The sequence below is a fragment of the Ictalurus punctatus genome, chromosome 2 (assembly GCF_001660625.3).
Source record: "Ictalurus punctatus breed USDA103 chromosome 2, Coco_2.0, whole genome shotgun sequence".
Taxonomy (NCBI): domain Eukaryota; kingdom Metazoa; phylum Chordata; class Actinopteri; order Siluriformes; family Ictaluridae; genus Ictalurus; species Ictalurus punctatus.
In genome coordinates, this window is record NC_030417.2 from 31,770,336 (window position 1) to 31,792,129 (window position 21,794).

At 37.5% G+C, this 21,794-nt stretch overlaps 1 protein-coding gene across 3 annotated transcripts; it reads right to left on the reverse strand.

Annotated features, from left to right (window-relative positions):
* Positions 1-1,492: 1,492 nt before the first annotated feature.
* Positions 1,493-20,982, reverse strand: itgb3a (integrin beta 3a). Of its 3 annotated transcripts, XM_017493729.3 has the most exons (15): positions 20,813-20,982; positions 19,601-19,686; positions 18,146-18,350; positions 17,134-17,386; positions 16,836-16,998; positions 16,448-16,609; positions 16,185-16,280; positions 15,840-15,929; positions 15,205-15,339; positions 13,452-13,875; positions 6,531-6,753; positions 6,334-6,437; positions 5,449-5,568; positions 4,227-4,393; positions 1,493-1,924 (listed from the first exon to the last, which is right to left on the reverse strand). In XM_017493729.3, exons 1-15 carry the CDS (start codon positions 20,877-20,879, stop codon positions 1,856-1,858), a joined length of 2,364 nt encoding a protein of 787 aa, XP_017349218.2. In that variant the 5' UTR covers positions 20,880-20,982; the 3' UTR covers positions 1,493-1,855. The 3 variants fall into 3 exon arrangements, with proteins under 3 accessions (XP_017349218.2, XP_053531575.1, XP_053531578.1); XM_053675600.1 differs by lacking the exon at positions 15,840-15,929; XM_053675603.1 differs by lacking the exon at positions 19,601-19,686 and having other exon boundaries at positions 20,813-20,960.
* Positions 20,983-21,794: the final 812 nt, after the last annotated feature.

Below are 21,794 nucleotides of genomic sequence, written 5' to 3' on the forward strand. Positions count from 1 at the left end.
CCACAGACCAGTTTTCCACTTTGCCTCAGTCCATTTTAAATGAGCTTTGGCCCAGAGAAGGCAGCAGCTTTCCTGGATCATGTTCACATATGGCTTCTTCTTTGCATGATAGAGCTTTAACCAGCATTTCTGGATGACACGGCGAAATGTGTTCACAAACAATGAGTTCTGGAGGTGTTTCTGTGCCCATGCAGTGATTTCCATTACAGAATCATGGCTGTTTTTAATGCAGTGCCGCCTGAGAGCCCAAAGAACACGGCCCTTTCGCACAGAGATTTCTCCAGATTCTCAGAATCTTTTAATGATATTATGTACTGCAGATGATGAGATATTCATATCTCATCATATGAATTATATATATGTCTTTGCAGTTTTACATTGAGGAGCATTATTCTGAAATTGTTCCACAAATCGTAGACGCAGTTTTTTGCAGATCGGTGAACCTCTGCCCATCTTTACTTCTGAAAGACTCTGCATCTCTAAGATGCTCTTTTTTTTTTTATACCAAATCATGTCACTGACCTTTTGCCAATTAACCTCCAGCTGTTTCTTTTTAGTAACACTTACTTTTCCACCCCCCCCCCACCCCCAACTTTTTGAGACATGTTGTGGTCATCAAATTCAAAATTGCCTTATTTTTTCCTTAAGATGGTACATTTCCTCAGTTTAAACATTTGATATGTTTTCTATGTTCTATTGTGAATAACATATGGGTTTATGAGATTTGCAAATCATTGTATTTTGTTTTATTTGCATTTTACATGGCGTCCCAATTTTTTTTTGGAATTGGGGTGGTACTTGTTTTGCGTTCCAAACTACATACTACTGTACTAAATAGTATGTCACAACACCATTAGTGTCGTTACTATTTAGGCATACTACTTAGTGTATATTGTGCGGTTTAGGATATAGCTTTGAGTTCTATCTGAATGTTGTGCACTCAAAGTTGTGAGATTTATGCGCTCAGTGGAGGAAGAGCACAGCACAACCCACATTTGGAAATGTTATCCCACATGTAGCTTGCAGTAGCATTTTCCAATCTCAGAGGGAAAAATGCCAAAATCTTATGACTTTCAGGCAATATTTTGATGTTAAACTTTCCACACTTAATGCGTATATAACAGGTTTATATATATATATAAAAAAAAACACCAAAAACACATATTTTGCAAAAAAAAAAATCTGAATAATTCTAATAGTAAATCTCATTTTGCTAAACAAACTTGAGATAATCAGGGATGCCTGGGGGAAAAAAGTGATGTCTATAATGTCTAAACCCATCGTGATACATTTGCTTCCAGACAGCGAGGAACTGCATAATGATTAGCTGTTCTTCTCGAAATTTTCATAGCTCTACTACAGATTTACATATGTAAATGTGTTCATGGTAATGACATCACAACCATGAGAAATTCAAAACAGGCCGTCTTTGTTACATAATCTTCATGTACAGTATGGAAGGAGAAATTATATGCTTTAACCTCAACCATGCTTACATTTTCAAACAAGTTTTTATTTTATTAAACACCAACACAAAAAAATATTTCCCACAAAATAGACTTTAAGTTTATTTCAGTATCTCGCCCCAATTTCCTTGTATTCATTTGAAATACTATTTATTATTATTATTTCAGGTGATTTATTTTGTTGAATTAAAAGTTCAGATCATTGTCAAAGATGCATATCCCAGGCACACTTCTGCCTGTTAGCACAGTCACAGGACTGACATGTCTGCCTCCTCATCAGCGCTAGAATTCTGACATCAATGATTGGTGGAAAGTGTGAAGTGATACCCAGAGAAGTTATGTGACCGTCACTGAGACAAGTGACTGTTGTTGATGAAGGTGTTGGGTCTTTAGGAGTTGCCACTGTACGTCACGTTTGTAAAAGTAGTTGTAGCTCCTTTATACAATGGGTTATTACCCTAAAAGAGAAGAGACACATTTCTTAATGAAACCGTTTGTGAATAAGTTTAAAATAACAAGAATTAGTTATTTGTCCATGAGATGTCACTAGATATACGTGCAAAGGGCACAGCTTGAGCATTCAAAAGCATCCAACTAAGATGCGTGATTGTGGAATATATCCAAACATTGCAAGTCCTATAACTCTTTACGATTTGACTAAGACCATTTCCATTTACACTGCAGAGCTGTTGAATTCTCAAATTAGAAGATGTTGATTAATTTTCTGTAACAGCAGCTCTGAGAGTAGTTCCAGAAGTAACATAAAAGCTGGGCCTATATTAATGTGCTTGTATTAATATGTTATAATTTCCATAGTAACGGTTCATTCAAAGGGCCTTGTATGATGTATGGTCCATGTAATCTAAGCCTAATAATAAATGTATTTTTAAAAATGTCTTGCTGTTTAATAGACAAAAACATATAATTATTGCTATGGTGAAGTTTTGTGATGGTTATTTAACATTTATGGATGGAGTCTCAGGTGTCATCGCTTTGTAACAGTTTTCTGCCATGGGAAAATCTTCAGGACAGAGGATTCATTTACATGACTGTAACGAGCTAAGTTTTTTTTTGTGTTATTAACTTTAAGAGAGAGAAAAAACTAGAGGCTGCGGAGGGGGTGACCATTTTATAGCTGCTATAAAAACTGTCACGATAGAATTGAATCTCATGGCAGTCCTACAACATTAAATGTAACTATAAATGGTTAAAAAGCATGACATCGTTTATTCAGAAATGAAAAATTGTAATCTCTGGGCTTTGTGTTGGGCCATATCACAATGTCTTTTCCTGTAACAGTACATCCCGTTGAGTTTTATTCTTTATTTAATATACAAGCACACAATGTTCTCATAAATTCCCTGCTAAAAAACAAACAAACAACAGCAAGCATCACAGAAATTCTAATGGCTTCCACTACAAATACCATTACAAACCATTCAGCTGGTATCCATCAGCTGATAACCAGCAGTTGGTCCTTAATGGTATCCACTAGACATAACATGCCACCAATAGAAGTCAACAATTCACAGATAGAGACCCACAGGGACCATTACAGTTTCCATTAAAACCACTGCAATAACCATTAAAACCATTACACATTCTATGAGGGTTTCTATTGTTTTTTTCAGCAGGGTTGTCCAGACTTTGAGTGATTATGAATTAATATACAGAATGTATTTTTATATTTTACATTTATGACATTTGGCAGACGCCCTTATCCAGAGTGACTTACATTTATCTCATTTATACAACTGAACAGTTGAGGGTTAAGGGCCGCACTCAAAGGCCCTGCAGTGACTGACCTTCGATCAGCAGCAGTGACTGACCTTCGATCAGATTAGATAATAATGATTGCTAGACAACGTCTGAGGAAAAAAAAAGGTTCCCATAAAGCTTCTTTGAAGACTGATGAGTTCTTAGCTACTGAAAAGGGGGTTCTACTTGGAACTCTCTCTCTGATCAACAAAGGGGAGAGACAAACCAAAACCCCATCATACACCTTTTATAATTTTAGATATAGGCTTAAACTATTTAATATTGTAGCTTGACTGTGTCTTGTTGAAGAAGGCGCTAATTTGCATACCGTAAGATGTTATAGTGTCTTTATTTTGTTAGAGTAACTGTTCACTGTCAGTCTCGGAATGTGTTATATGCAATACCAGCATGTTAATTTATAATAGTAGGATTTACCATCCCACAGAAATTTTTTAAACAAGCTGGTTTCCGTGGTTAACTACAAAGCCTGTTGTATGTGCAGTAAATGCATATTTAAAAAAAAAATAATTCTTGATCTTTCAGCTTTCATCGCAAACACCACAATATTAAAAAGGCTATTTTCTCTTTATTTAAATAATAAAGCACAACTCTTTTGCTCATAATTTGCTGAACAGTAGTGCGATTCATTAAAAATAATCGCTATTATCATTTTAACCATTATTGTGCAGTCCTAGTAGGGATACACAGGCTGTACAGAAATTAAACAGTATATCCTGCCAAAATAAATTACATTGCACATTACATAATAGCCACTGTCATATCCCTGTGCTTAAGGAGACAGCAAGAACAGCTTTAGGTCTTACAGCAGGAGACGAGACATGACATGAAGCCACACTTACTCACTAATATAATAGTAGTTGTTGAGAAACTACCAATTACCCACTCATCCAGATACACCAGACAGCCAAATAATGTGGGTTTGTAGGTGTGTATGTCTTTTGCTTGCGCATGTGTGCGTGTTTGTTTGTCATTCCATCTCACCGCTTCCCACTTGGCCTTAGCTCTTTCTTCCTCAAACTTGGCAAATTCTCGGCGGTCATGAATACTGACCAGCAGCTTCCAAACCAGCAGAGCAGCCAAGCCCAGCAAGAAGATGGAGCCAATGACAGAACCCACCACTACCAGAATATCAGGACCTTTAGGACACTCTATACACATGCAAACACACAGATAGTTAGCGTAGGAAACACATTTTTTAAGGTTATTGTTAGTGTTGTGGTACTTGAGACTGGTGTATAGACCACACATCAGTGGTCTCGGTCTTGTCAAAAACACAGTTGAAACTTGTCTTGGCCTATGAGAAGATATTTTTGATACTACCCGAAACCAAATACTTTGTTTCCGTTACAGCACAAACAAATCTCAATGTGGAGTTATATATAGCGCAGTAAGTTTCAAGTCCCTACATTGCAAAATACTTCATCCTCTATTGTTCAAATTAATATAGCACAAGAACTTGTAATGCACAGCTGTATTTGGTCTCGGAAAGTTGAATTCTCGGAAAGTTTTAATGCATAGCAGTACTAATGCATGCAAAGAAACAAATTCTACGTTTGAATCGATTTTATTTACTTGCTGTGCACTTAAATCTTTTTTTTATTATTATTATTTTTTTGCCTCACACCTCCAAAGTTGGAGGTTCGATTCCCACCTTCGCCCTGTATGCATGGAGTTTGCATCTTCTCCCCATGTTTCAAGGGTTTCCACTGGGTACTCCGGATTCCTCCCCCAGTCCAGTGCTGTAGGCTGATTGGCATTTCTAAATTGTAGTGTGTGAATGGGTGTGTTGTGCTAGTGGTCTCATCTTGATCTTGCCCCCCCTCTCATATTTGGTCTTGACTCTGACTCCATTGACTATGGTCTTGGTCTCAATGCAATCTCACCTAAGGTGGTTTTGAAGCTAACACTAGTTATTGATCTTGTAGAATATAGATTAATCTCTATTACTAGATTAACTGTCAGCTAAAGGCTATTCGGCAATTACTCTTTTTAGTTTGACTTGTTTATAAGTTAGTCGTAGCTCACATCCGGCTCTTAGGAAGCTATAATGTTCTTTAGGGAGTGTCTGTTGTGTCATGCAAGGACCTCTACTGCATCCTTGTCTCAAATGTGCATCCATAAACTGCATGGAGAATGACTCAGTGTGAAGAACAACCTGTGCCAACTCAAAATCTCTGTATCTGCCTGTGTCTGTGTGTCTCACCGGGTTCTTTAACGAGGTAGAGAATGGATTTTCCACTGATGTCTTCATAGTACTGGAAGTGATGAATGCAGTCATCCTCATCTTTGTAGCTGCAGTTCAACGCGCTCTTCTCATGGAAGGCTGGAGAGAGAGAGAGAGAGAGAGAGAGAGAGAGAGATAGAGAGAGAGAGAGAGAGAGCGCTGGGTTGATTATTCAATGTGCAGTCTGTTTAGTGGCTTAAGTTTTGCGCTATGTACAGTACTTAAAGGATTTGTTGCAATTCATGAAGAAAACAAATGATGGGAGGTGAAGGTGAATCGGTAAGAAGCAGAAAATTCCCTGGGTTAAAATAATATACTTTGAGCAGCACATTTCCAGTATAATTATATATGCTCGCAATTAAGCTACATTTTAAAATCCCAGGGAATATGTACAATATTAATGCACTATGAAACATTCAGCAAAGTCCGAATGAACAATAAAGAAGACAGAAATATGGAAAAACTCAGAAACTGAATTCAATATAATGAATACTATACTGAATTCATATATACTATGTATTCGTCCATATTTTATTGTACTTCCCAGCTGTTCGTGGAGCTTTTAAACGTTTAGGCCCAGTACTCACATCTTCTTCTTCTCCAAATATGTCACCTAACTTTGAGATATGTTTGTTGTTAAATTATGACAAGTAATGTACATAAATAAATTGACATGTCTGAGTGTCACAAACTGCGAAAGACTTCCTGTCTAAACCACTTCCTTAAAAGTTACAAAAGTCAACATTATTTTTTAGCTCTGAACTCGACAGTGCTTTTCTCCTGTCCTTTATTATCTTCCCTAAAGTGACGCAGATACAGAATAATAGTAAATGGAGTATGTGTGTGTTATATGTTTGTGCATACCTAGCTCATCCACCAACTGGATTTCATCTCTGCAGATTGCAGTGTTGCAGCTTTTCTTCTCAAACAGTGGTCCTCTCTTATAGTGCTTACACTCCACACAGTCCCTTCACACACATGCAAATAATTATCAGAGTTATCACTACTATCAGACAACCACACACACACACTTACATGCAGAGACACACATGAGGACTCACTTTTTCAAGGTGCAGGAGTCGGGGCAGGTGGGACATTTCTCACAGGTGGCACCGTATGCTCCAGGCAGGCTGCATGAACACACACCGCACAAACACTCACCACGGCCGCTACACAGCAGATCAATGCTGGCCATGCAAGTGTCCGTCCTTGTGGAACAATTACAGCTCTCGCCTGACCAGCCAGGATAGCACTGACAGAACCCACATACACAATCACCATGACCTGAACAAATACATACAAACAATAATAATATGGTTAGAGTTCATAATACTTAAGCAGCTTTCAATTCTAAAGATACACTGTGAAACACATTTTCAGTTATCCATTATTTCTCAGATAAAAACATGAAGTAATGATAAGTTAAATAATTATATACATTATTATAATAACTACCCCAGTCCAAAGACATGCATGGTAGGCTGATTGGCATGTCCAAAGTGTCCATAGTGTATGAATAGGTGTATGAATGTAAATGTGTATGCGATTGTGCCCTCTGATGAATTGGCACCCCATCTAGGGTGTACCCCGCCTTGTGCCTGATGCTCCCTGTGATAAGCTCCAGGTTCTCCGTGACCCAATAGGATAAGCAGTATAGAAGTTGGATGGCTGGATGATTGTAATAAACTTATTATAATAACAATAATTAGTTATTATAGTTAACAAAAACTAAAGGAATATTTTTGTATTTTTGACATACTGTGTTTTTTTGTATACTGTATTTCTATACAAGTTCAATTAAAAAAAATCTATGACAAAACTAGAAACATTGACTCAGAAACAAACTGAAATAAAAAAAAAATCCTTATAGTTGTCATTGTTGTTGAGATTTACATTCTGTGCTCCTATAACTACATAGTTTCTCTATTTATTATATTTTCAGAAGTTACTGAATAATATGCTGTAGGATAAATAACTAACATAAATATGGTTATGAAACTAACAGACCTAAATACTAAATAAAATATCTCTAGAAATAAAACCTGATAGAAACAAACAAAAATAAAATGAAATTAAAGTCCCAAACGAAATCTTACCTAAACTGTAAACTATAGTAAAACTGGTGTGTCACACCTTTAGCCACATCCTCTCTCTGAACCATCCCTTTTAGCATTATGTGTCACTCACCTACTAACGTTTATTTTTGCTTTTAGTCACTTAAAAGATGCCTTGCCCAGAAACGGTCACGGGCAAAGTGAAAAAATACACTGAATTACATTCCACTTCTCCTTATAAATGGTACAAAATCTCATAATTTCTTGCAGTCTAAGCTAGTCTAGTCATCAGTTCTGTTTTACAGTCAAAAATTTATCACATCTCTGCCTGCCTTTTCCTTCCTGCTTTCTTTATTTAATCTGTGCTTGTCTCACCATGTTTGGGCCTGATCCTCTGTGCTTAATGAATGTAATGTTGCCATCAAGTTGCCAAATACTGCCAAATCTTGAAGTATAAAAAAAATGTAAAACTTATTTGTAAACCAAACTTGCTCTTATCACTAACCATTTTAATTTTCTTATGACTATTGCTGAAGCGTTCAGTTTGCCTCCCTACCATGGCCCTGTTCTCATCATGTGGCCTTGGGGGCATCAATTTAAACCGAAATCTAGAGTATTTCCTTTAAAGGTTTTCAAAAGGGAAACCGCGACTAACTGAATTTTGAAATGGCATACGTTCTGCAGAATGCAAACATTGTAGCAGCCTTTTGTCATAACGAAAATAGAAGGCAGAGTGTGTAACAGAAGTCTGATCTATTACTCAATGGATTACTTGAGTAATGGAACACACACACACACACACACACACACACACACACACACACACACACACACACACACACACACACACACACACACACACATTGCACATGTAAACTAGGCGGAGTCTGGGGGATGAGGATCAGGCCAAAAAGTGGAGCTGGACAAGTGTGGACAAAATGCTACATGACTACAATATAATTAATAACACAGTAACCTTAGGGAACAGTCTGTGTCATTTTGCACGTTGTGTTTATATCTGACAAATAAATAGTTTTGGTGAGCAAGTGTCCACAAGTACTGAGTACAATCTTCTTTAAAATACACTGACTAGGCTTGAGCAATACAGTGCTGTGAAAAAGTATTTGCCTCATTCTGATTTCTTCTGTTTTTGTGTATCTCTCATACTAAATTGTTTCAGAAATTAAAACAAAATATAAGATAAAAGAAAGGCAATGTTTTTAAATGCTAATGTTATTTATTGAAGCCAAAATAATTATCCAATACCAACTGGGCCTTTGTGAAAATGTATTTGCCCCTGTGGTTACTAATTCCCTCAAGTCTAGGAAACTGTATTCATAATGTGGTTCAGCTGGACTAGACACAATCAGACCTGATTACTGCAAACCCTGTTCAAGAAAATCAACATTTTAGTAGAACTTTTTCAACAGCATGAAGTTGGTTAAAAGGTCTTAGCCAGTAACACACTATGCAGAAATTTACAGAAATTCCAGAAATGATGAGGAAGAGAGTGATTCATATACATCAATCTGGGAAGGGTTACAAAGATATTTCAAAGGCTATGGGACTCCAAAGGACCACAATGAGAGCCATTATCTCCAAATATAAAAACTCAGCAGAGTATTAAACAGTCCCAGAAGTGGCTGACCTTCCAAAATTCCTCCAAGAGCACAGCACTGACTCATCCATGAAGTCTCAAAAGAGCCAAGGATAACATTAAAGGAACTACAGGCACCTCTTGCATCAATAAAGGTCACTGTTCATGACTCCACTATCAGAATGACACTGGGAAAAAATGGCATCCATGGAAGAGTGGCAAGATGAAAACCACTGCTAACCCAGAAGAACATTAAAGCTCATCTGAATTTTGCCAAAACAAACTTTGATGATTTTGGGAGAAGTTTTGTGGACTGATGAGTGAAATGTGAAACTGTTGGAAAGACAGGGGTCCCGTTACATCTGGCATGAACCAAACACAGAATCCCACAAAAGGAACATCATACCTACGGTCAAGCATGGTGGTGGAAGTGTGATGGTGTGGGGATGCTTTGCTGCTTCAGGTCATATACAACTTGTAATAATTGAGGGAAACATGAATTCTGCTCTCTACCAGAAAATTTTAAAGGAGAATGTCTGGTCTACAGTCTGTAAGTTGAAACTCAAGCGCAACTGGATTCTGCAGCAAAACAATGATTCAAAGCATAGGAGTAAATCCTAGTCCTTGAAGTAAATTAAAGACTGATCTCCAGTTTTAAGAAGTGTTTGGTTGCAGTTATTGCTGCTAAAGGTAGTGCAGCTAGATTTTTAATTTTAAGGGGACAGTTAGTTTTTCACATTGGTTTCACATTGGTGATAAATGTTGAATAACTTTTTTTTTTGCTTCAGTTAAAAATAAGTAAATAAAAACTATTGTGTGTTTACTCAGGTTGTCTTTTGTTTTATGCTGTATTTTGTTTGAACTATTTAGTATGAGATATACACAAAAACAGAAGAAATCAGGATAGGGTAAATACTTTTTCACAGCACTACACAGTCACAATATATATGAAAACATGTAGGCAGCATGGTGGGGAGCAGGAAGCACAGCTCTAGGGTCTCTTTTTTGATCGTAAGCTTGGGATACTGTCTGTGTACAGTTTTGCATGCTCTCCTTCTTTCTGCATGGGTTTTGTCTGGGTTTTCTGGTTTCCTCCCAAAAACATGGTAGGTAGACTGGCTATGCAAAATTTCCCTAGATGTGAATGTGTTGTGAATATATATATATATATATATATATATATATATATATATATATATATATATATATATATATATATATATATATATATATATGTGTGTGTGTTTGTGTGTGTGTGTGTGTGTGTCTGCAATAGACTGGCATCCTATCTAGGGTGTGTTCATGCCTAACGGACAATGGTCCAGCGAAAGGCTCTGGATCCCTGGCCAGGATAATGGTTACTGAAAATGAATTAATTATATTAATATTTGAAGACGTTTTAAGGGTACATAATATGTATCACAATATTCAGTTTTGCTAACAAAATACCAACGAACAAAATACCAACGATCAAACCACTTGACAAGTAGAACCTAAATGGCATCAAACCAAATTGGTAGTATTTCAAACAGCATGAAAGGAGGAAGGAGAGGCTCCTGAACTATAGAAAATCTCTTAATGATGCTAGAAAAGTCTATCTCTCCACCTTAATAGAAGAAAACAAAAACAATTATAGATTTCAACATGGTATCAAAATTAACTATGAATAAATCCACCACAGAAAAAGGCACACAATAACAATTATTATATAGCAGCGAAGATTTCATGAATTTTTTCATTGGTAAAGTTGAAATGATTGGATATGAATTCAGACTATACATTTAAAACTAGACAGTTTTATAACTAACCCTGTAGATGATAATATAGCAATATCAGATCAATGATTACAATGTTTTACTCCCCTTAGAGAGACTGAAGAAAGACTAGCTTCATTAATCTCGTCAGCAAAATCATCAACTTTTATACTAGATCCCTTACCGACATGTTTCTTTAAACAGATTTGTCCAGGAGTAATAACCCCTTCTAAAAATAATCAGTTCTTTCATTAGCACTGGCTATATACCTAAATCATTTAAACTAGCAGTTATTAAACCCCTGTTTAAAAAACCTGACCTCAACCCCTTTCAATTGTCCAGCTATAGGCCAATATCAAATCTCCCCTTTATCTCAAGATCTTAGAAAAGGCTGTAACACAGCACCAATGCTTGAACCTACATAGGAATAACATTCATGAAATGTATCAGTCAGGATTTAGACATCATCATACTACAGAGACAGCACTGGTTAAAGTAGTAAACGACCTACTACTGGCCTCTGATCAGGGTTGAGTCTCCTTATTTGTGTTACTTGACCTTAGTGTAGCTTTTGATACTATAGATCATACTATTCTCCTTGATAGACTAGAAAATGTTGTTGGCATTAAGGGAATGGTCCTCTCTTGGCTCACGTCTTATTTGACCGATCGCTATCAGTTCGTAGATTTAAATTGTGACTTCTCCATGCATAGCGAGGTTAAATTTGGTGTTCCGCTCGGTTTTACTTGATATATGCTACCTCTGGGTCAAATTATTCGTAAACATGGAATTAGCTTCCACTGTTATGCTGATGATACACAGTTGTATGATTCAGCGAAGCCAGATGACAGACAGCAGCTTAATAAAGTTGAGGAATGTGTAGAAGACATTAGACACTGGATGCTTATTAATTTCCTTTTACTTAATTCTGACAAGACAGACGTACTTGTACTAGGACCACATGTAGCTAGAAGTAAGTTTTTGATTACACAGTAACTCTGGATGGCCTTTCTGTTTCATCAAGTTCAGCATTAAAAGACCTTGATGTGATTACTGACTCCAGTCTTTCATTTGATGCTCATGTAGATAATGTTACTAGGATAGCCTTCTTTCATCACAGAAATATTGCTAAGATAAGAAATATAATGTCACTACATGATGAAGAAATATTAGTTCATGCTTTCGTCACCTCTAGGTTGGATTATTGTAATGCCTTACTGTCTGTATGTTCCAGCAGGTGCATAAACAAACTCCAGTTAGTTCAGAATGCAGCTGCAAGAGTCCTTACTAGAACCCAAATATATGACCACATCACCCCGATCTTATCCACACTGCATTGGCTCCCAGTAAGGGAGGATGGGCTCACAGGATGGGTTCCCTTCTGAGTCTGGTTCCTCTCAAGGTTTCTTCCTTATTTCATCTTAGGGAGTTTTTCCTTGCCGCTGTCGCCACCAGCTTGCTCAACAGGGATAAATACACACACTTAAAATCTGTATCCTGTGTTCATATGTTTCTGTAAAGCTGCTTTGAGACAATGTCCATTGTTAAAAGCACTATACAAATAAAATTGAATTGAATTGAATCAGGACCTGCTGAAAAAGTGATTGGTTTTCTGGTAAACACTTTCCCAACAGTACCTAATTGTTTCTCGTTCTTAATTCAGCTATAAATCCAGGGTGTATACTGTGTCTCGCTGATTACATTGCTCCATCTTTATTGCAGAAGTTCATTAGGTCCATTGACTCACCAATAAATCACAATGTATTGCAAAATCACCATCAGAGACTACCAGAATCCTATGGGACACTTTTAAACCTGATCTGAAAACCATCAAATGTCTCTGGAAACCGTCACAGATCATTTGTTAAACCATGTGCACTCTTTATGCTGTGATAACAACACATATGGCGTCCATGATTATGCAAAACAGCCATATTATTTATCCACCCACCCCCAAAACAAACAAACAAACACAATACTCTCATCAACACAGACAGCATATCATTTATCGTCACATACATGTAGATATGGCGTCATCTTATTATCACCCATCCCAGTTACTTAATATAAATGCAACCACCAAAAATCCCTACTCAAAGCTTACAAAAAGTATTTATATTTAAACAAACCAATGATAAAGGCTCTCGAATGAGACGTGACACATCTGCAAATATTATGACACAAAGACCAGGCCCTGATCCACTACAAAGTCTTCACACATAATCCCAAATGAACCCAAACACATACACAGGCAGACGTACACATATTAATCTAAGCTCTACATAAACAACCCCACTGCTTGCGCAACAATATTGTGAATCCACTCTGAATAGTACAGCGTTACACAAGATCTGCTCTACAGCTGAGGCTATGCGCAGACATGCCAAAAGGAGGTAGATAAATCACAAATGGTAGGTACAGTGGTGCCTACTGCAGAGAGCCACTTATTACCTTATATTATTACCATGTATGGTGATGTACTGTTACTTTAGGGAAGGGTAGTTATAACTGCCTTCATAAATCCATCATGCCACTGATGTGTGAATGTGAATGTATATGAGTGCACTTGTTTCTCACCAGAACAAAGTTGCCCTTTGGATCGGATGCAGCTGAAGTCGTCACACTCACAGTATTTGCCCCACACCTTCCCAAAGTCTCTTGAGTGACAGCTACATTGGCCGCACACGCAGTCGCCTCGTCCATTGCAGATAGCTGCACCAGGGGAGGGTTTACAGCTGTCTGTGTCGTTGGGATTGAAGTCGGCCTCGGTGCATTCGCAATGTGGCCCTAGGCGTCCTGAGTCACACCGACACACACCGCACTCCAGTGTGCCATTATTACAGGTGGGGCTAGCAGGCTGGGCAGAATCTTGGCATGAGCAGTTGCATGCGAAATTGACGGTCACCTGGAGTGTTTCTTTAAAACCTAGAGGTTTGATGCTGAATGTATGACTCTTCACTTTTGGACAGCTACGGAGCTTTGCCTCTACACTGAATGACACCTAAATGAGATACACAGAGATACATGTTTTTATTTTGATACAATCTTATTACCATACGTCCCAGCCTGGGAATAAAGGTGAGACTCTAGTGATTATAGAGGATATGTTCTGACCTTATATCACCCTATGTTTGTCAGTTTCTTTCAGGCTTGGTTTTTATTAAAGGTATAGTCAATAATTTTGGTGGGAGGTAGGTGACTGGGGGGGGGGGGACCCTTTCCATTCAGGAGTTCATCCAAAGTCACATCTAAAATATTGGGAGCTTTCTTAGTAAGATTTACAAGTCTGGATTTTGGTGGTCCACATCATTTGTTTATAGTGCCAGAGATGCCACTATGATTGAAGCTCCTCTTAATAGTTATTTAATTGACAGATGACGGAATGTGTGATGAACTGTGCTAATTATTACAAAAGTAACATTAATCTCACATTTATTTGTCTTTTTCATATGTATTTGTATTGCATATATAGAGAGATTTATTAAATGTCACAGCCCAAATTACAGGGAGTGACGACACGAGACATCTACAGCATATTAGGTATAAGTTCAGCTTGTATCAGCATGTTTGTAAGAGACAAGTACATGAGTGCAAAAGAAAAGAATTCCAGACATTTACTGGTGCGAGTCTAAGGATGTTTTCACGCTTGGGTTTTGAACCGACCTGAGGAAGTTTACACTGAGTTAAGTGTGTTTGCTCAAGTTTATAAGCTGTTTTCAGACCTGAGTGTGTGCTCACTTTTGTGGTCCACATTGAACTTGTTTGCACTGGACAAAAATCTTCTCAAGTAAAAAGAAATTGGAAATATATTTACTGGATTTACTATATTTATTGGAAATATATTTACTGAAAAAATGCATGCCATTCTGAGGTGTTGCCCTTGGATGAGGACATGCCATACACCTCTGGACACTATGGTTTGAATGTTGGTAAGACCAAAAACACCAACTACTAAGACGTGATGCACAGAACTGCACAACTAATCCACAGTTTGGTAGAAATTCCTGTGTCTGAAAACAAAGCTGTGATGATGACGCTCCTACTAAATGAGTCTAGAATCAGTTTTTGGGTTGGACTCACGTATTCAGACCAAGTATAAAGACGACCTATGAGAACATGTATGTTTGTGGTCTTAACAGCTGGGAAGGATAAATGTACTCCCTCATTGGTTCAGTACAGATCACTGGAAACCTAAGCACAGTTTGTCTTAACCTGATGCATTAATGCCAGTAATGGTGGTTGTATTTGGTTCCCTTCTTGGTGCAAAGCTGGTGCAAATCCCATGTGACCTGAGGCTGGATGAACAACTGTAATTTAACGAGTTACTCACCGTGTCTCCTATTTTAAGTCCTGAGCAGGATCTAACGCCGGGTACTAACTCTCCGTTGAGGCATGTGGCATTAAACGACAAGCTCAGCTCATCCGGAACATTCAACACCTCCAACTCTGCCTTTGACCTGATATTCTATAGGGGTAAAAGGGCAGAGAGTCACCGTCATGTTGTTCAGTCTACTCTAAACGTACTGCATTTTTCAAACTTATACCAAAACACCGTTGAGTTGTGAATTCAGATTGATCAGAAGGTGGGCTATAATTCAAACCAAATGATATAGTACCAACTAAATTACAGGGACTTGTATGTAATCTAAAACTAATCATCAACTGATTAAAAATAAAAACATATGGCTGATCTAGTGATATTATCTGTAAGGTGAAATAAAACTAATTCATGCTTTTATAGAAAAAGAATCAACTTTGGGGTGGTGAAAGTAACTTCACTTTACGTTGGGCAGCATGACATCCCCCCATTGTTGATTATTTTCTTATAATGGCATGCTCCAAAGTGTTTTATTTCTTTATGTATCGGAATTGTAACTTTCACACCGCTCCCCAATTTAAGCGAAGACATGGATGTCATGTAACAGTGGTGATTTCTAGTTGGGAATTGTGTAGTGTGTATCTTACCGCATACGCATCCAGGATGAGTTCGATGACATTTTTCGAGTCATAAGACAGTTTCCCAACAGTGGTACCAGGAATCAACTTACTGTAATTCTGAGAGATGGGGGGGGGGGGGGGGGGGGGGGGTCGGGGGGGGGGGGGACAGTGAGTGGGTACGTAGGTGCAACAATGTGCAATGTGACAAGACAGTAGGCGGCAATGGCAGCTTTAATGTAAGCATGTGACTGAGTGTGCGTGTGTGTGTGTGTGTGTGTGTGTGTGTGTGTGTGTGTGTGTGTGAGTGTAAGTAAGAATAAGAAGAGAAAAAAAAGTGTGGGTGAAAGCATATTTCTTTCTTTATGTACTCACTAGGTACAGAGGTACCACATTCTCAGTTACTGCAAAGATGAGGTTAATATTATTCTCAGCCAGTTTGTCAGTGAGCATTCCAATGGAGGGATAGTCCTACAATACAAATACACATACAGTAAATCAACCCACACAGATAAAATATCCCTTTATCCAGGCCTGTATCCCAAACTAGTTTCAATAAACTCTATTTCAAATAAATTCTGTCATCCTACATTAGAGAGAAAATATTAATAAACACAAACACAGCTAGCCAGACTGACCAGGATAGCAGTCTTGGCATAGATGTTGTCATTATTAACATAACATTGTCCGTCATTGGGCTGGACAAGGCCTGCGATTCTGCCATCCAGCGCAATGTGGCTTGTAGCATCTGTAGTGAACACCAGGAGGTGGGATGCATCAGGCCGCCACCCAATTTTATCCTAATATACAGATGGAAAGAGATTAAGATTTTCAACATATTTTCTTCTTATTGGTTCCTGACATATAAATCCATTTGAATAAGCTGAAACTATAGAAATTATAATGTATTAGAACAGGTCCATTGATAAAAAGCTGTGATTTGAATTACAGCCAGCACAATTGTCAGAGCTGCGTTTATACATACAGTAATTATTCAGATTTTAATCAAGAGTGTGTGTGTGTTACCTTGCAGACCACAGCCTGCATGATTGCATCAAATCCTCCTTCTGGTGAGTCTCTGTTCCGTGATACTTCCTGTTTTTTCACTTCCTCTGTGAAACGAGTAACCTGCTCCGTAAGTGACAGGACGTTCTTATAACCGAATTGCCGTGAGCAGGTAGTGGCAATGCTGTAACACCCAACAATGCAAAAGGGGTCACGCACAGAAAAAAAGAGGCAGACATAACAATTGTACCAAAGCTATAGCTTGGAGTGAATCCATTTGCATATACTATATATATGAACATTTTTGATACAATCTTACCCAAGGCAGGGATTGCTTATGGCCTCGTCTGGAAACATATACATGTACGGTGAGAGTGTTTTGTCCACAAATGCCCCAAACCCCATTTGCAGGTTACTAGTTTTACTACCCATAGCTTCAGCCAGAGCACTGCCGAGGGAGCGGAGGCTGTTTAAGTCATCTTTCATAGAATAGGACAAATCCATCAGGTAGTAGAGGTCTACAGGGTAATCAGAGACCTGCCGAACGGTCACTGTAAAACGTTTCGAGTCATCTGTTGGCAACGGAGAGAAGGTGAGAGAAAAAGAGAAAGAGTGAGAGAGAGAGAGAAAGAGAGAGAGAGAGAGAGAGAGAGAGAGAGAGAGAGAGAGAGCGCAAGAGAGAGAGAGAGAGAGAGAGCAAGAAAGAGAATATACAGTGATTATTAAAATGGTTAGATCAGGGATTCTCATTTCTCATTCGGTGCCCCTTTAGTGTAAAAATATTTCATGAATTCTCTTATGATCCAACTATTCAAATATTAAGCACATTAGGCAAATATGTACCATTATTTTTTAACTTACTGAAGCTATAACTTTTTATTCCTAAACTTTCTTCCCATCAAACCTAAATAATTGATACCTTTTTTGATATTTGAAACAAAGGTATTACATAAATAGCACTTCTTGGTTTTATTAAAATCGCAGTTAGATTAAATTTGTTATTAACTATGCGTTTTAAAATGACTGAGGTTTAGATTAGGAAATGAATAACTTCCTGTAAGAAGTACATTTTCGAGCAGTTTATTAGGTTTATAACAACATTAACTGAATATTAATGATAACAACTAAATCAGTGGTAATAGATCAATGTTAGTCATAAGGTCAGCTATCATCACATCATTAAAAAATAATAATAAAATCTTGAACCCTCTAGCTATGTCACCTTAATGATCCATTAAGAACCAGAGATATAATATAAAAAAAAAAAAAAACAGCAAATATGCTGACTTATATATATACAAATAATTGTTTGTGTTCAAACTGAGACACACCTGGCCTCAAGGTCAGCTGAATGCGCTGTGGTCGAATCTGAGTGATGTCACCAGTCGAGCCTTGAGCGCGGTCACTGAGGGGGCGGTCCTCTTCCACTACAATGCTACTAACTGGAGACTCAATAAACTCTGCTTTACATCCAGACTGGAGCAAGATGGACTTTAGGTCACAACGGGAAACACTGGAGCTGCTGGGATCCATGTCCTGATACAAATCCATGCACACACACACACACACACACACACACACACACACGAAAGCATAGACACCCATTATTGACATTGTTAAGTGATCAGCACCCAGTGATGATAATACATGTCAAAAATTTACTGAAATGTACTGGGGACAAAATTCATGGCAGGCCAAAAAAGTGTTTTGTGCAATCATGAAATGATAGTTGCTTTAGATGTATTTTCATAATTAGGTGATGGATGAGTATAAATGTCTTTTTATGAGGCCAACAATACTGGGCATGTTAAAAAACTGGTGGGGACAAGCTGGGGACAAACATACAAGCTAAATGCTTGTCATTTTAATGCATTCAATAAGCAACCATTTGATATCTTAGTAAATTTACATTTCAAAAGTCAATTTAATGATTCATTCCTGATAGTTTTACTTGATTGTGTTAAAGTTTGTACATTATACATTTACATACTTGGCTTAACTTTAGCCAACTTTTGTTAACATACTCCGTATACTGTAGGTCTCAAACATATCCAGTATTATCTCTTTATGTTGTTGGAATCTTTTGGTGGTTTAGCGTGACGGTGTAGACAGGACACGGCTTTTCTTTTTTGATGTTGCAGGCTATCTACAAAATGATCAGGCTTCTGTTGGCTTTTGTGTCTTCTAGTTAACTAGATTAACATCAATTTGTGAGATATGGGATTTTTATTATGGTCTCCATGCGAAGTACTGTAGACATAAACAATAATCTTTACAAGAACTGAATTGAACAAGAACTTGTTAGTATTTAAGAATCTCAAAGAACAAAAGAGCACTGAATACTGTGGAAAAAAAGTGCAGTAATTTAGATGTGATGTAAATGATGTTACAAATGATCCGAAGTCTGGTTGGACAATTATTTATCTCACATTCTCTTGGACACATTTGTAGCTGTATTATTTTTCTTCTTGACACATATTTAACACAGCATTTTTTTAAATGCATATTTAACACACTGTGTTACACTTTAAGGAATTTGTTACCAACATGTTAATGAGGATGTGTGACAGGAAATGGTCAACCTTACTACGACTCTGTCTTCATTGGCTACAGTTTAACTTGGTGTTTAATCAGAGCTTTGACACACTGCACAAGAACATCACACACATCATGACATGAAAAAGTGATAAAACACTAATGACACAAGCATTTTGTTAGTAACACTTCTGTGTTAGATTTTTTTCCTTTCACAAGTGTTTGCTGAAAGTTTGTAAGTTTTTACTAACTTTCTGAGAACACCAAGCGCAAGACGGATGAACGGACAAACATTCTTTGCAGGTTCCAACACCTCTGGAGGTACATATGTTTGAGCCTAGGAATATACAAAACACACACATAGAGAATGTAAAAATTTCTGTCTCTTTTCCTGACTCTTTCTCCTACTCCTTCTAGTCTTAGGTATATTGCTCTTGTCTCTTTAGCTTGAGGGCGTGATATTACCTTACTCTTACATGTTAAGTCATGCACCAGAAGCCATAGAGAAGCACAGACATGTACTCATCATTACCAGCAGGGATGATTATGTGGTGTCTCAATGTTCTGACACACGTTTTATTATCCCCCCCATTTTACCCAAGAGCAAAGTTCTAATTTATGAATTAACACTAGATTTGTCTACTTAGTAATCTTAACACTACATTATCTTTGTAAAATATAGTTTTCCATTTATAAACAAACATTTCATAAATAAATCTATACCAACACACACAGATAACAAACACACACTAACTTTATGTGAATGTATCTGTTAATAAAAGAATTATAATGTCCATTACATGTAAGTAAGTAAGTAAGTAAGTAAGTACATTTTATTTATAAAGCACATTTAACACAGTGAAGCTGACCAAAGTGCTGAACAGAGTAAAGAAAAGTAAAACAGAAAACAGAATAAAACCAAATAAAGACAGATAATAGATAATAGTAAAAATTTGATTAAAATGCCTAGGAGAAGAGATATGTTTTAAGCCTCTTTTTAAAAATGGTAATTGAAGGTACAAGGCGAATATCCAGTGGCAACTGATTCCATAAACGAGGGGGAGCAACTGAAAAAGCTCTATCCCTCTTTGTTTTTAACCGGGATCGAGGGACATGCAAAAGAAACCTAACAGAAGATCTTAGAAATCTGTTAGATGAATGTGGTGTAAGAAGATCTTTGAGATAGGAAGGAGCTTGATCATTAAGAGTTTTAAAGACAAACAACAGAATCTTAAACTGAACCCTAAAATGGACCGAGAGCCAATGGAGGGATGCTAAAATTGGGGTGACACGATCATATTTCTTTGCCCTGGTCAAGAGCCTTGCAGCTGCATTCTGAACCATCTGGAGATGAGCACGTAAACTGGCACCATGACACCTTGACAGTAGACAGTAAATTTGCTGTACCATTTTAGTCAATCTTTTACAAAAATGTTAAAGCAAAGAAAATAAAGGAAACTCACCTGAAACTGTAGAAAGTGCTGTTAGAACAGCCAGGACTGTCCAAATATGAGGCAAAAACATCCCCATTTGAGATATCTGTGTGTGTGTGTGTGTGTGTGTGTGTGTGTGTGTGTGTGTGTGTGTGTGTGTGTGTGTGTGTGCGTGTGCGTGAGTTTGCAGAGTAATGAGCAGAAGGTACACTTTTTCCTCATTCTTCAGGGCTCAAGCTCATGCATGACTGAATGGGCGGGTGAAACAACTGACTCTACCTCACCATGTACAAAAGTTTTTTTTCTCTCCCCAGTTAAAGGAACAGTTTGTAATTATCATAATTTACATATGAAATGAAAACACTGATAAGCCATCCATTTCCCCCCAGCTGACTCCACTCTTGTACTGAAATTACATTTGCTGCATGAGTTTCCTTTTATGGACAAGTGGCAAAGCTGAGCAACTCCATTCTAGCTGGAAATGGAGCTAGACCAGAAAAATACTAACAAGATGCCTGAAATTAAGAAACAAGCCAGAACTTTTGCATGTTAATCATGTGATTTAAAGTTAATCTAGAGCATCTTTGGAAGTTCATGATTATTATAGGTCTATGAAATATTACAAACTTTAACAAGTGTACCATATATATATATATATATATATATATATATATATATATATATATATATATATATATATATATATATATATATATATATATATATATGAAATATATATATCTTTCAGCAGGACCACAAAATCAAGGTCCTGCCATGGCCATCCCCGTCCCCTGACTTGAAACCCATAGAAAACCTGTGGGGTGAACTGAAGAGGAGACTCCACCAGCGTGGACTCGAAATTTGAAGGATCTGGAGAGATTCTGTATGGAGGAACGGTCTCAGATCTCTTGCCATGTAATCTCCAACCTCATCAGGCATTATAGGATAAGATTCAGAGCTGTTATCTTGGCAAAGGGAGGTAGCACAAAGTATTGACTAAAAGGGTGCCAAT